Source organism: Lotus japonicus, chromosome 6 (assembly GCF_012489685.1).
Source record: "Lotus japonicus ecotype B-129 chromosome 6, LjGifu_v1.2".
Classification (NCBI taxonomy): domain Eukaryota; kingdom Viridiplantae; phylum Streptophyta; class Magnoliopsida; order Fabales; family Fabaceae; genus Lotus; species Lotus japonicus.
This window is the reverse complement of record NC_080046.1, coordinates 1,969,908-1,982,370: the sequence shown is the minus strand read 5'-3', so window position 1 is coordinate 1,982,370 and position 12,463 is coordinate 1,969,908. Positions and strand designations below refer to the sequence as shown.

General features: G+C 35.0%; 2 protein-coding genes across 3 annotated transcripts; both read left to right on the top strand.

Moving 5' to 3' along the window:
* The first annotated feature begins 387 nt into the window (after nucleotides 1–387).
* Nucleotides 388–2,828, top strand: LOC130726282 (thioredoxin-like protein YLS8). Of its 2 annotated transcripts, none has more exons than XM_057577526.1 (3): nucleotides 388–535; nucleotides 817–954; nucleotides 2,208–2,828. In XM_057577526.1, the coding sequence occupies exons 2-3, from the start codon at nucleotides 835–837 to the stop codon at nucleotides 2,514–2,516; spliced, it is 429 nt and encodes a 142-aa protein (XP_057433509.1). In that variant the 5' UTR covers nucleotides 388–535; nucleotides 817–834; the 3' UTR covers nucleotides 2,517–2,828. The 2 variants fall into 2 exon arrangements, with proteins under 2 accessions (XP_057433509.1, XP_057433510.1); XM_057577527.1 differs by having other exon boundaries at nucleotides 420–535; nucleotides 822–954.
* A 7,612-nt stretch (nucleotides 2,829–10,440) lies between these two features.
* On the top strand, nucleotides 10,441–12,004 carry LOC130726845 (uncharacterized). Its single transcript, XM_057578162.1, has 2 exons — nucleotides 10,441–11,029; nucleotides 11,415–12,004. The coding sequence occupies exons 1-2, from the start codon at nucleotides 10,588–10,590 to the stop codon at nucleotides 11,654–11,656; spliced, it is 684 nt and encodes a 227-aa protein (XP_057434145.1). The 5' UTR covers nucleotides 10,441–10,587; the 3' UTR covers nucleotides 11,657–12,004.
* Nucleotides 12,005–12,463: the final 459 nt, after the last annotated feature.

Here is a 12,463-nt window from a genome sequence, read left to right as displayed (position 1 = left end):
ATGGTAGAGAAGCTACCATCTTCATCCTCTCCGTCATTACCATGTTGAGGATCATCAGTAGGACACTCATGGTAGAGAAGCTCTAAACAGAAAAAATTAATTGATCCTCAAGGCTTGAGAACAAAGTTAAGATGCTTACAAAGTTAAACTAGACATGTCCCTATTACCCTATCCGTATGGTTTGGGAGGGTTCTCCCAGTCCCAGTCTAGGTTCAATCATGTTAGATGACCGAAGTTTTCCCTCTTTCTTTTAAAATAGAGGACTGCTAAATGACACGACAAATCAAACCACGACTAGTTATGTTTTTTTTTTACCGTTTAAAAAAAAAAGATGAATCTGATTTTTTTTTTTGGTCAATGAATCTGATCCGTTTAAATCAAGCCGTTGAACAAGGAGGTTGGGCCTTGACCCAAAAAGGGCGGGTTGAGTCTTGTTAAACCCGGCCCGGATAAGAGAAATCGGGATACAAATAGGTTCTTGGTTGCGTTCTCACTTTGTTCTTTCTCTCTGACTCGTCGGAATCAACTGAACAAGGCATGAATCTTTAACTTGTCAATCATAATCTTCATTTCGTTTTCCTTTTCCTTTTGCATCATAAATTCGTATATTATATCAATTTTGTTGCTCTTTTTCGTTTATATTTGTCATGCGCTGTTTTTCAATCTTGAACTATATTACAATATTTTTTTTGTTTAATATACTACTTTACTCTATGTTGTTGATCAATTGAGGTATCCATACATGAATCGTATTGTCTTTCAATTTTGAAATTAAATGGAAATTGAAGTGAGATGGTTGTTTTTGTTGAACCCTAGGTTAGGGTGAAGATAGATATGTCGTACCTGTTGCCTCACTTGCATTCAGGATGGGCTGTGGATCAGGCAATTCTTGCTGAAGAGGAGCGTCTCGTTGTCATCCGCTTCGGCCACGATTGGGATGAGACTTGCATGCAGGTATATTTGTTGATTAATACTATAGTCAATTTAGTTGCTTGCATATGAAATCAGATCAGTATATTAGAGTACGAATGCTAGAAGTTCCTCAATGTGTGTTTACTCTAGTAAATAAGGCTTCACTGGAGTATTTTCGATATTAATTGAACTAATGGAATATGCATTTAAGGACTGATTTGACTAACATAATGTTCTTTAGATACATTTGGCATAATTTCTACCATCCAAAACTTATGATCAAGGTTGTACCTTGTAGGTTATGCTTGAATTGATAGAAAGGGATGGAATTGAGTTAAGTGATATGGAATTGTAATATTTGATTGCTTAAAATAAGATGAAATATGATGGAAGATGTGATAGAATGAGATGACGTTTTTCCCATTCCATCCGGTTGCTTCCAATACTCCATCTTTTTCTTTCTCTCCATTTTTCGAGTATAGAATGGGACTAGGTTTTTTCTTGACTCCATCATACTCCCTCCGTTCCAAAACTATTGTAGTTTAAGGTTTTTGCACAAAGTTTAAGAGTTCATTAATTGATGTTATAATTTAACTGAAACACCCTTATTTAATATGAGTTATAGGAAAGAGAGAGAATACAATTTATTGGTTAACTAATTGGTGAGAATTGTGATTGGTGAAAATAAGAGGAGATATTTGGGAAATACAATATTAAATGAGGGCATGAGTGGAAGAGAATTAGTTAAAGTGCTTTGGATATGTAAAACAACAATGGTTTTGGAACAAAACAAAAAAGCTAAAACTACAATAGTTTTGGAATGGAGGGAGTAATAAAGAAGGGCAGTTGTGCACACAAATTGATGTGAAACGAGGCACTCGATAGTTGATTTATTGCCTTTCATATATTGTATCTGTCCCCTGTTGTTTTTTGACTTTTTCTTTTCTCATCATGTTTTTGTGTGAATAAAACTTTGTGCCAACTAGTTGTACAGACTACTGATATCCAAATAGGAGAATGATGATTTAATTCCATTGCGATTCATATCACTGGATTCTATTCCATCTCAGTCTCAGTCCTAAACATACCCTTAGAGGCTAATAAAACTATTTGGCATGATCATTCATTCAGCTATATATTAATATTATTGTATGGTACATTGTGCTTTTTTCTTCCAACATAAACATCATATACCAGTTCTTGATTTTAGGTTGATACAGCTCAATATTGAATGAAATTGCATTAACTAGGTTAGCACTGTTATAATAGGGTCCTAACTTTTGTTACATGTTCAGATGGATGAGGTGCTGGCATCAGTTGCAGAGACAATAAAAAACTTTGCTGTGATATACCTTGTGGACATCACGGAGGTGCCTGATTTCAACACCATGTATGAGCTGTATGACCCCTCCACGGTTATGTTCTTCTTCAGGAACAAGCACATTATGATAGACCTTGGAACTGGAAACAACAACAAGATCAACTGGGCTATGAAGGACAAGCAGGAGTTCATTGACATCATTGAGACCATCTACAGGGGTGCAAGGAAGGGACGTGGTCTCGTCATTGCCCCCAAAGATTACTCCACCAAGTACAGATACTAAGATATCTCTTCCAAAATCCTTATGTAAAAGAAAAATTATCCTCTGAATTTTTATTCTGTAACAAAATCTACTTTAATACTTTATCATCCCTTATGTTTCTTGTGCTCTAGTGTAACTGTCACTCGAATGTGAACTTATCTGTCACCGTAAACTATGACTGCTATGCTCTGTTCTATTCATGCACCATCTTGGCTAGGTCGACTGAGAGAGATAGAATGAAGGGAAATGTAATGAAACATGATAAAATGTTATCTATTCCCTTTTATTTAATACCTCACGAGTGATGATATATACACACCTCACTTTCTCTTCCATCTCATTTCCACCTATTTTTCTTCCTATCTCTCTCTGCATTTCCTGTCACATCACATATCATATCACTAATTTCTCTCTTATTCCTTCACTACCTCCCAAGGTGGAGGTGGAAATGATTGGTGAATAAAACATTATTGATACCTCACCTTTTCTTGACCTCTAATTTGGGGTATGAGATGGAGCAAGTTTTTTTATTTTTTTTTTATTTTTACTTTTTTTATATTTCATAGAAGTATATAAATCATGGAATGATATCATTGATCAATTTTATTTCACTTCACCCTATTTTGTTCCATTACATTTTATTTTATTCCACTACTTATTAGATATATTAAACATAGCTTTAGGTGTGGATTTGACTTCTTTAAGAAAGGAGTTACCATTTTATATGAAGAATGAAATATGTCAATTTCCAATGATATTATAAATTTATGACTTGTCATGGATGTGGATGTAATATTTTTTGAATAATGTAGATTTTCTATGTTTAGCTTGTTTTTAGCTTAATCTTCACTTGGCAGTCCCATTCCATAAGTTCAACAGAAACCCATGATCAATAGTTCTCTAGATTTGTTCTCATAATCAGACTTACGGACTTACCATTACAAGAATCACTGAGGATCTACAAACTAAGGTAGCTACCCTCGCTCCCCAACATGAAGATCACCTTTTGATTGCTCGGACCTCATCATGCGGTAATCACTAATCAGCAAAGATAAAGTAAAGAGAGCGCAAGAAGATGGGTGCTAGTTGCTACAAAGCAACGAGTTCGACAAACTGCTGATAGAGAAACTATGCATAAAGGTTAAGCATGATTCTACAATTGCGGATGCTGTACTACAATTGGGAGTGTTTTGTCAGTTCCATGTGGCATTGCAGTTGTTGCAGTGTGAAATAATTCATCATGACTTATCTTCATAATCCCTTATCTTTCCTCTCTTCACTCGGGGAAATGACAACTCATAACAATAACTAAAAACATAACAGGATGCAGGGGATTAGTTTTCTCAACTTACTAGAATATAGAGGAGCAACACAAATAGCAGTAACAACAAATATCACAAACATAAAGAGACATCAAGATTTAACATAGAAAACCTTTTCCACGTGAGAAGTAAAAACCATGGACAAAGCCAATCAATCAAGTTTCACTATGATCAATATAAAAGTACAACAGAGTCCCTAATCATGACACGATCATGCTCAACAATGAACAAAATAAGAAAGCAACAAGCTTTTAAAATAGAGAGCTAAAACAATAAGAAAACTAAACTTGCAGCTGCTGCCAGAGTAAAATGGATCTTCTGAAGCTGCTGTTAGAGCTCACCCCTGTAGGATCTTGACCATTGATTTTTAGTTTTAAAGGTCAACATTGTTGCATGAAAAATTAATTAATTATTTGGGCAAGTAATGGAAATATGTTGTAGAGGAAAGAGAGTTACAACGGTTTCTAATCCCGGTTAGAGCCACGTTTCTCCCCCTTCAATATTTTCAGCCCAATCCAATGGTGAACGAAATTGGAGTGGCGAATATACTAGCTAAGGCTGAGTTTGAGAGGGAACGACTTCTCTCCTCTTCTCTCCCACTTTTAGTTGCATCTCTTGCCAAAAGGAGCACATACTCTTATCCTAATTTGATCCCTCTTCAGAAGGATAAATGAAACAAGTGAGCTTTCACATTTGAGGCATTTCTCCACATAAGAAGAGAACCGAAATCTCATCACATCTCCCCCTCACAACTATGTGCAGATAACCGCGAAACTAGTGATCTCGGAACAAGTTTCAAACTTATATCTCGCTAAAAATCTTACCAACATCATTATCCTATCAACGAACTGTTGCCAATTCCAACAACTCAACATCCAATGATACGTCTCATCATTATGTTTGGACCTTGAATGAAAACTTAGATTCTTACTTGGTGGAAATTAATGTTTTTGGCAGGATCAGTCATCGCCAACTTTTCGACGACCAACATCGTCAATAATCTGAAATGACCGCCTAGTTACCAACTTTCTAGGCCTTCGACAACTTGGCAAAAATTCTAGGTGACGTCTTTTAGTTTTCAATAACTTGGCGGTCTTAAAAAGTTATGGCTGTTAATTATCGACGACCAAAGCACTCGGTCTTTTAATTTTTTTTTTTTGAAATTACCAATGTCTAGAGCTAATAACTTGGCGATCTTTTAAACGTTTTTTTGTGGACTTTCGACAGTCAAAGTCATCGGTAACTTATAAATAGGCATTCGCGTAACCAGTTACTCACACTTCCTTCTTTTTTCCCCATGTTTGTATAAATTAAGAATAATGATAGTTTTGATGACCTTAAAGTGTCCATTTTATTGCGGATAAAAATGCCACTTTTTATGTATAAATTATGAATAATGATAGTTTTTAGTGTAAGGAGGTTTTTTGTGAGACCAAATCAATTACCGGCGGAAAAAATCATTGGTAATTATTTAATAGACTTAGAGTCTTAGACCATCAGTATTTACCGATAGTTGGTGACGAGCCCAATATCTGCGAGGTTTTGACCGTGAGTAGGCCGTCAGTAATTTACCATTATTAACAATTTTTCTTGATTACTGACAGCTTTTGACCATCGGTAATTAGAGTATTTCTTGTAGTGAAAAAAAAAATTTGTAGTGGTTATGTCCGGCACGACTGTGCTCTTAGCTTTTTCTAATTTTTTTTTTATTTTCCTTCACTCTAACCGCTCGTAACCTTGCCTATTGCACAATTATCATATAAATTGTTAGTTCTTTGAAGAAAATACAGCACACAGACACAAATTATATTAAGAAAAGATAGGAAAATTACTAGAAATTATAGGTCCATCAACCTCTCCACACATATACGTCTTGTTTCCTCAAGCAGATGCTTAAACTATTATATATAAGAAGTGTTTCAAAAATCAAGAGTCAATAAATAATTAGTGTCAAACAGAAACTAACACCCAAAATAAATAGTGTCAATAAATAAATAGTTTCTTCACTAAATTCTTGTAGTGTATTATATATTTTAGTTTGTACTCAATTTAGTGTTTGATTGGAGATTATATAAAATATTATATTGGAGTTATTGTTCCAAATATAACTCATCAATATTGTCTTTCAAAAAAAAAAAAAACTCATCAATATTGAAGACTATCACCTGCCAATTGCTTTGAATTCACTCGACCTATTGAATGTCATTCTTCAAAACCATAGCCCAAAAAATAGCAAAGGGAAATAATTTCCATATATATATATATTTCCTTATCATTTTCTTTTATCACACCCATGTGAATTTGCATTTTAAGGGCTTATTCTTCATCTTCATTTGGTCACAAATGGCCAGCATGGCTGCATCTATGGATATGGACAAAGGATAATAACTGACATTTAAGTGCCATACCAAAGAGGATGAAGTATAACACAAGCCAATTTAATGATGTTGGACCTTTCAGGGAAAAACTAGACGCAGGAGCTACTAGTCCTTTTCAACCCAGGGAATCCAAAGGTGGCAACCACAAACCATTATTAATGTTTTTGTATCACCAGGATAGTGTCGTATAGGGAAATATACAAAGATGATGCATTGAATTTTTGATTTTTATGGAACCAAAAGACAATGCATTATGCATACCTGGGAAAATAGGATGTTAGCTAGCATGGCTAAGGGTGAGTTTGATTTTTTTTTTATAAGCTAAGGGTGAGATAATATTGTACACATTTTTTTAAAAATGTTTGGGTAGTTTAATTTCAGCCAGTCATCAACATGATCAGAGCATGCTTTTAATACCACATAAATAGCTACAGAGTTAATTATAAATCGTTCACCATTATAACACAACCATCGCATCGCATCCACAATAATAATTGAAACACACAACCTTCATATATAACATGTGTTTGCATTGTTGTCACACTCTTCTGAATATGCCTCTCATGACTACACTTGTTGTAGGCCTAATCTACCATCTTCCTAGTTTGTCTGGACCAGCAAGAGTTTCTACATTAATAATGGTCTTTACATGTATGTAAGACAACTTGACAGTTGTTCCAATGTGTATTTTCAGTTTAATTATTGTGCCTTTTCTCCATAATTATGAGGGGTTTAGTGTTACTCATGTGACTTATGGGCTGGGGTTTATTCAATTGTTCCGGAAAACATTTTTTTATTCCTTAATGATAAATGTAGAGAAATTTTACCTTTTTAGAAAAAAAAATAAAGATATTAGCTAAGCATTCACGCGTGAGTTTTCTTACTTTTCTTAATTGATTGATTGAAATTGACATTGAGTTTGCACTAATTGTCTCTTATGTTCTGTTTATTTATATGAAAAACGGAGAGAAAAAGTATAGAGAGGAGAAAATGAAGGAAAAAAAATAGTGCAAAATCACTTTATATGGCAGGAACAATAAAATAAGAAAAAAAAAGCAGAAATTTTTTGTGAGGTCAACATCAAAAAATTTATCTCCTTAAATGAAGAAGCAATATATATCTTGAAGATGTGATATGAGTCTAGTTTTCTATCTCATATAACGGGTCCACTTAATTTTCTTATTATTTTATTAGATTTGAAAATATATGAGAAAAGGATGATGCATGATGCACCGATGGTGTAATGTTTTTTTACACCGTCAATAAATCAGATTTTAAGGATGCGCCACGCTAATTAATGAAATTAAATAAAAAAAAGAGATTTTTTCACATCCTTAAAATCTGATTGGTTAACGGTGTAAAAAAACTTTACACCATGAGTGCATATAAATTCAACTCAAAATATATTATGTCAATTTTTTTTCTTTATCCTCATTTTTCTATGCAACTAAATAAATTGAAAAATTGTTTTATTCTTCATTTTATTTGCATTTAAATAATGCGGCTTCTAGGATTAAAGTATGTGATGAGTCTTTCACCCATGAAAAACAACAAACTGAAAGAAAACTAAGGAACCGCCATATGATCCTTCAAAAGGAGGAGGTCCAGCTCCGGTCTAGAATTAACAAGCTCCGTAAGTCCATGGTCCACGGAGGCAGCTCCTTGCCTTGCTAGCCAGTCGGCTGGAAAATTTGCTTCCGTGTGAATCCACGCCACTTTGATGCACCAATTCCTCTCCATCAACTCTTGGATCTCCAAGAGAACCTCAGCATGAGCATGCCTCCTCATATTTCCTACGTCCCAAAATTATCTGTTATAACAAGTTGCTACTAGCTAGAATTAAAAAAATAAAAATCAAGTTTTAGTACCCTTCATTTGTTTGATTGTGACTTGGCGTTTGGTGAGAGTCACTCTCTCTCTCTCTCCCACTCGCTCTGTCGTGCCTCTTGGGCTCCTTCTACTCCGACCAAGCCATGAGCTACCTCTTGACCAGTCCCTCCACTACATCTCTTTTGGTTGGAAGATGGTAGAGCTCGAGTGCTCTTACGGATGGTGGAAGAGACAATAAAAGGAATGACAAAGTTGAAATGGTGGGAGAGAAAGGAAGAGAAACGAAAATTGACGGAGAACTTGAAGTAGTTGTGGTAGCCATGAAGGAAGAATGGCGGAGAGCGACGAAGCTTGTCGGAGTAGGGGCTGAGATGGATGGGGAATGTGGAGGAGAAATTAAATTGGAGGTCTGCACCAAGAAGAGATGGGGAAGAGCGAGCTTCCATTGGAGAAGGGAATAATGACAGTCGGAGGGAGGCGAGCTTCTGACAAGGAAGACGACTTAGCTTCATCCACCACCACAAACCTCCTTCTCCTCCCTCTATCGCTACCTTCCAAATCCAAGACCAGCGCGATACCTCCTCTCCATTCGCCATCTCCTCATTAGTGTCCTCTATTTTTCCCTCGATGTCCACTCTTTATTTTCCTCAACTATATACCCTCTCATTCTTCCCCTCTCTGGACCCAACCAATGAATCTCAATTGTGTGACCTCCTCAACCAACAACAATTAGGGTTTCTTTCCGCCTTAAATTTCACACTTTTTTTTTCCAATTTCACTTCTGGTCTTAAGTGTGCGTTGTTCCGTCATATTTTATGCAACTCTCAGATTCAACAGGTTCTCCTCACGCCCCACAACGCTGGTAGTCGTCGGAGACTGTAAGGACACTCTCCTCCTACACTTCGTCGCTGAAAGTAACTATTGTTGAGAATTCAAGTGTGAGTTAAGGTCTCACATTGATTAAGAATGAGTGAGATGAAGACTTTATAACTCAAAGAGATGTGACCCATAAACTCAATGTTTTAGTTTTGGGTAAAGATATGGTGTACAAATCTCTTGGTGATCTTCAATGTTAGTTCATTTTTGCATGATCTCATGCTTTAGACTCCGTAACAACTATGTGATTAAGTGATCCTTTGGGCCGCCGAAAGTACCATGCAACTAAACATTTCTGACAAAAGCGAAAATTTCAATATTACCTTCTTGTTACCCATCTGGGTGGCTTTTTTGATCTAATGGTGAAAAAGCAGTCTTTCACATGTGAAAGACTTACTCGTTGGTTTACCTTAGACAAAACCCTAAATAATATACAAAATTTGCTTACTTATTCTTTTTATATATTTATTATCTTCTTTTCACTTTTTCTATTTTCCAGCGTCCCATTTTCTCTCTGGTTAATACAAATAGTTTTCCGTGTTTTTAATTGTAACTAGATTGATGGTCTAAAATAAAGTATGGTTTTTGAATAAAATCCGGCAAAACTTCACGAGAATTATTATGTACTGTCCATGTGTGAAGGAGTACTGTGCCGGGATGCTCATGTACAACCATGCAATTATTTCATGATAAAATTCGATGTTGGAGTAGGACCAATTAGAATTAGTCATTAAATTGTCAAATAATTGGGGTCATCATAAATCTAACCCAAAAAATATTTGCATGTGAATATGTGAATTCCGCTTTATATTTTCTTCTCTATATATCTAATGTGAAATCTTAGAATAATTATGGGTTCACAACTGATTTCCACCTCCACCTTTGAAAAAATGAAGAAATTATAAATATATGATATGTAATATGATAAGAAAAAAAAAATGATAAATGTAAATGAATCAAAACCTGAAATCTTACTTATCATCTCTAGTTGATTTAAGTGGTACTTATTTCTTTTAAGCAAAATCACGATGTTTTCACCCATCTTCCCTTAATTTCTTCCCCGAATTCTAACTTTAATGTATTAAATTAAAACTTCATTGTAGTGTGGCTGAACAGCTTGTTCTGTGTTTTTCTGTATTGTATTTGATTCTACAGCATTGTGGTATTGTTCTTATATAATGTTTATTCTCTATTTGTTTAATGTAAGTGTCATTTGGCTCCTTAATGATTTTAATCTACGGCTTGACTTCCCTTAATGACTTTTATCTAAATTAACATTATTGGCAAGGAAAAAAAATTCAAATTCGAGACTCTTATGAAAAATCCTGTTGGGGGAAACTTAACTCCATGACAATATAAAATGTTTTCGACTAAAACAACAGTATCTGTTACACAAAATAAAAAACTTACTTATCAAATGTTATTTCACGAGGCTAATCTAATTAGTAATTTCACCCGCATCCATTATTGAATTATAAGTACAACTGTGACCATTATCTGACATCATATAATAGCCCAAAATTCTTGGTGCTTTTTCAATCAATATCAGGAGCCTAGCCTTTACTCAACTTTTATGCCGTCCATACCCATTTCATTATTTCATTATTATCATTTCATCTATCACTATAAGATCAAAATACAACACCCATCATCATACATTGATAGTTCATGTAAGTGGCTCCAAAGATGGGTGGTACTGTTAGCAAGGGTGAGAGGAAGTGTTCTGAAAAACATGTGATGAATTTGAAAGAGAAAGTGAGACTTCTTCAGGAGGAAATAAAGGAGATGATGTATGAGAGGGAGAAGGAGAGTAGGAGCTATGAGAGGGACATAATGGTGTTCACTTTTAAGGAGGCAGACTGGAAGCAAGAGGTGAAGAGGGTGAAAGAGGAAGTGAAGCAGCTGAGGAATTTGGTGGAAGAGAAGGAAGAGAAGATAAGGGAGATGGAAGAGCTTGGAATGTTGGAGAAGAATGGTGAGAAAGAGTGGGAGTTAATGGGAACTAAGCTCTTGGTTCAACAAATGAAGGAAGAGAGAGCAAGGAGAGATGAAGCTGTGGAGAAGTGGAAGCAACTTTATCTTGCAATTAAGACAGAGCTGGATGATCTCATTCAGAGAACATATGATGGTCTCTCTCTCACTCACTACTTTTTTTTTTATGTAGTAAGCAAATCATAATTTGTATGACTAGTATTTTGGTGATTTGCCTGTGCCTTCTTATGCTATCAATGCCCCTTGAAAAGTAGTTTGTCCAGGTGGGGTTCTATGCCACAGTTCCTAAAAAAATCAGTTAACTGCTTGTTTGGATGCATGGTATATTTTTCACGTTTGAAGGAGAATTGATTCTGGAAAATTTGATCGTAAATCCAAACAGGATATATAAGTTATAGTTTTGGTGATTATTTTACTTTTTATTTTTATGTAAGATAATTACATAAGGTTGAGTTAGAATCAAATGTGTGTGTTGTTTTGATTTGGTTGAGCTAATTTGTTATTGGGCTATATGTTCACAGGGGATGGTCTGTATTGGAAAGCAGAGGAAAATGACATCCAAATGGAAAACCTGAAGAAAGAACTTTATGACAAGGAAGAAACCATCAAAGCCTTAAAAGCCCAACTAGTTTCAATGGAGAAAGAAAAGTACAAAAAGGAAAGAGAGTTTGACTTGTTGAGGCAAAGTTTGAGGATCATGAATGGAAAGAAGAATTCAATTCAAAGTAAAGAGAAGCACTTGAAAAGCAAATTGAGAATTTAAGATGTAGATGTGGTGCGGATCAAAAAAAAAAGATGCATATGTGGTGGTGCTTAAGGACTAGATTCCACATCCAAAATCAAACAATGTTATGTATTAACTGGGTTGGTTTGTATCCTGTAACAGCACCTATTTTCCTTTTCTTTTCCTTCCTTCTTTTGCAGAAAAATAAGCAAGGCAATACTTCCATAGTAGAATTTTTTTTTCTTGGACCTGGAAAAAGAAAGAAAAAATGAAGGAAGATTAGCAATTTTTCTTCTTGGACTAGCACTTAGCTTAGTTACTGAATATGCCATGTCTAAAGACTAGTGAAGGAAAGAAAGAAAGAATATAGCTTTATTCTTCTTTTCATTGTGTAGATTCAAACAACGTTTTGTTTCAAAAGCTTTTTTGTTCTACTCTTTATATTTGGCATATATCACTGACACAAGGAAAATCTATAGTATGCAACCTGCCAATGGAAAAGGAATTATTTCATTCAATCAGAAGCTTAAAACAAGAGTTAAAAATTGCTAAAATATCATAAGACCCTAAATGGTTCCGTTGGTCGACAGACTCAATGATTTAATTTGGGTGCTTTCTTACGTGTTAGAGGAAGTAATTTGTCATCTTTCTTCTCTTCTTAGGAATGTAATCGGTTGGTTCAGATTGAGGAGGTAAAAGTAACTAAAATCAAGTAAGAATTTTCACTTGGATTGGATTGTGTGTGATTTGTCTTTTGTAAAATAATTAAAGAAAACACAAAGAGATTGAATTGAACTTTTTAAAATTCACTTCAAAAGCTAATCGGAAGGATTGTTCTTTTGGGAT

Coding starts and splice junctions, on each gene's coding strand:
- LOC130726282 (XM_057577526.1), top strand. CDS start 835: ATGTCGTACCTGTTGCCTCACTTGCATTCAGGATGGGCTGTGGATCAG. Junction 955..2,207: donor GGGATGAGACTTGCATGCAG/GTATATTTGTTG, acceptor TTACATGTTCAG/ATGGATGAGGTGCTGGCATC.
- LOC130726845 (XM_057578162.1), top strand. CDS start 10,588: ATGGGTGGTACTGTTAGCAAGGGTGAGAGGAAGTGTTCTGAAAAACAT. Junction 11,030..11,414: donor CATTCAGAGAACATATGATG/GTCTCTCTCTCA, acceptor ATATGTTCACAG/GGGATGGTCTGTATTGGAAA.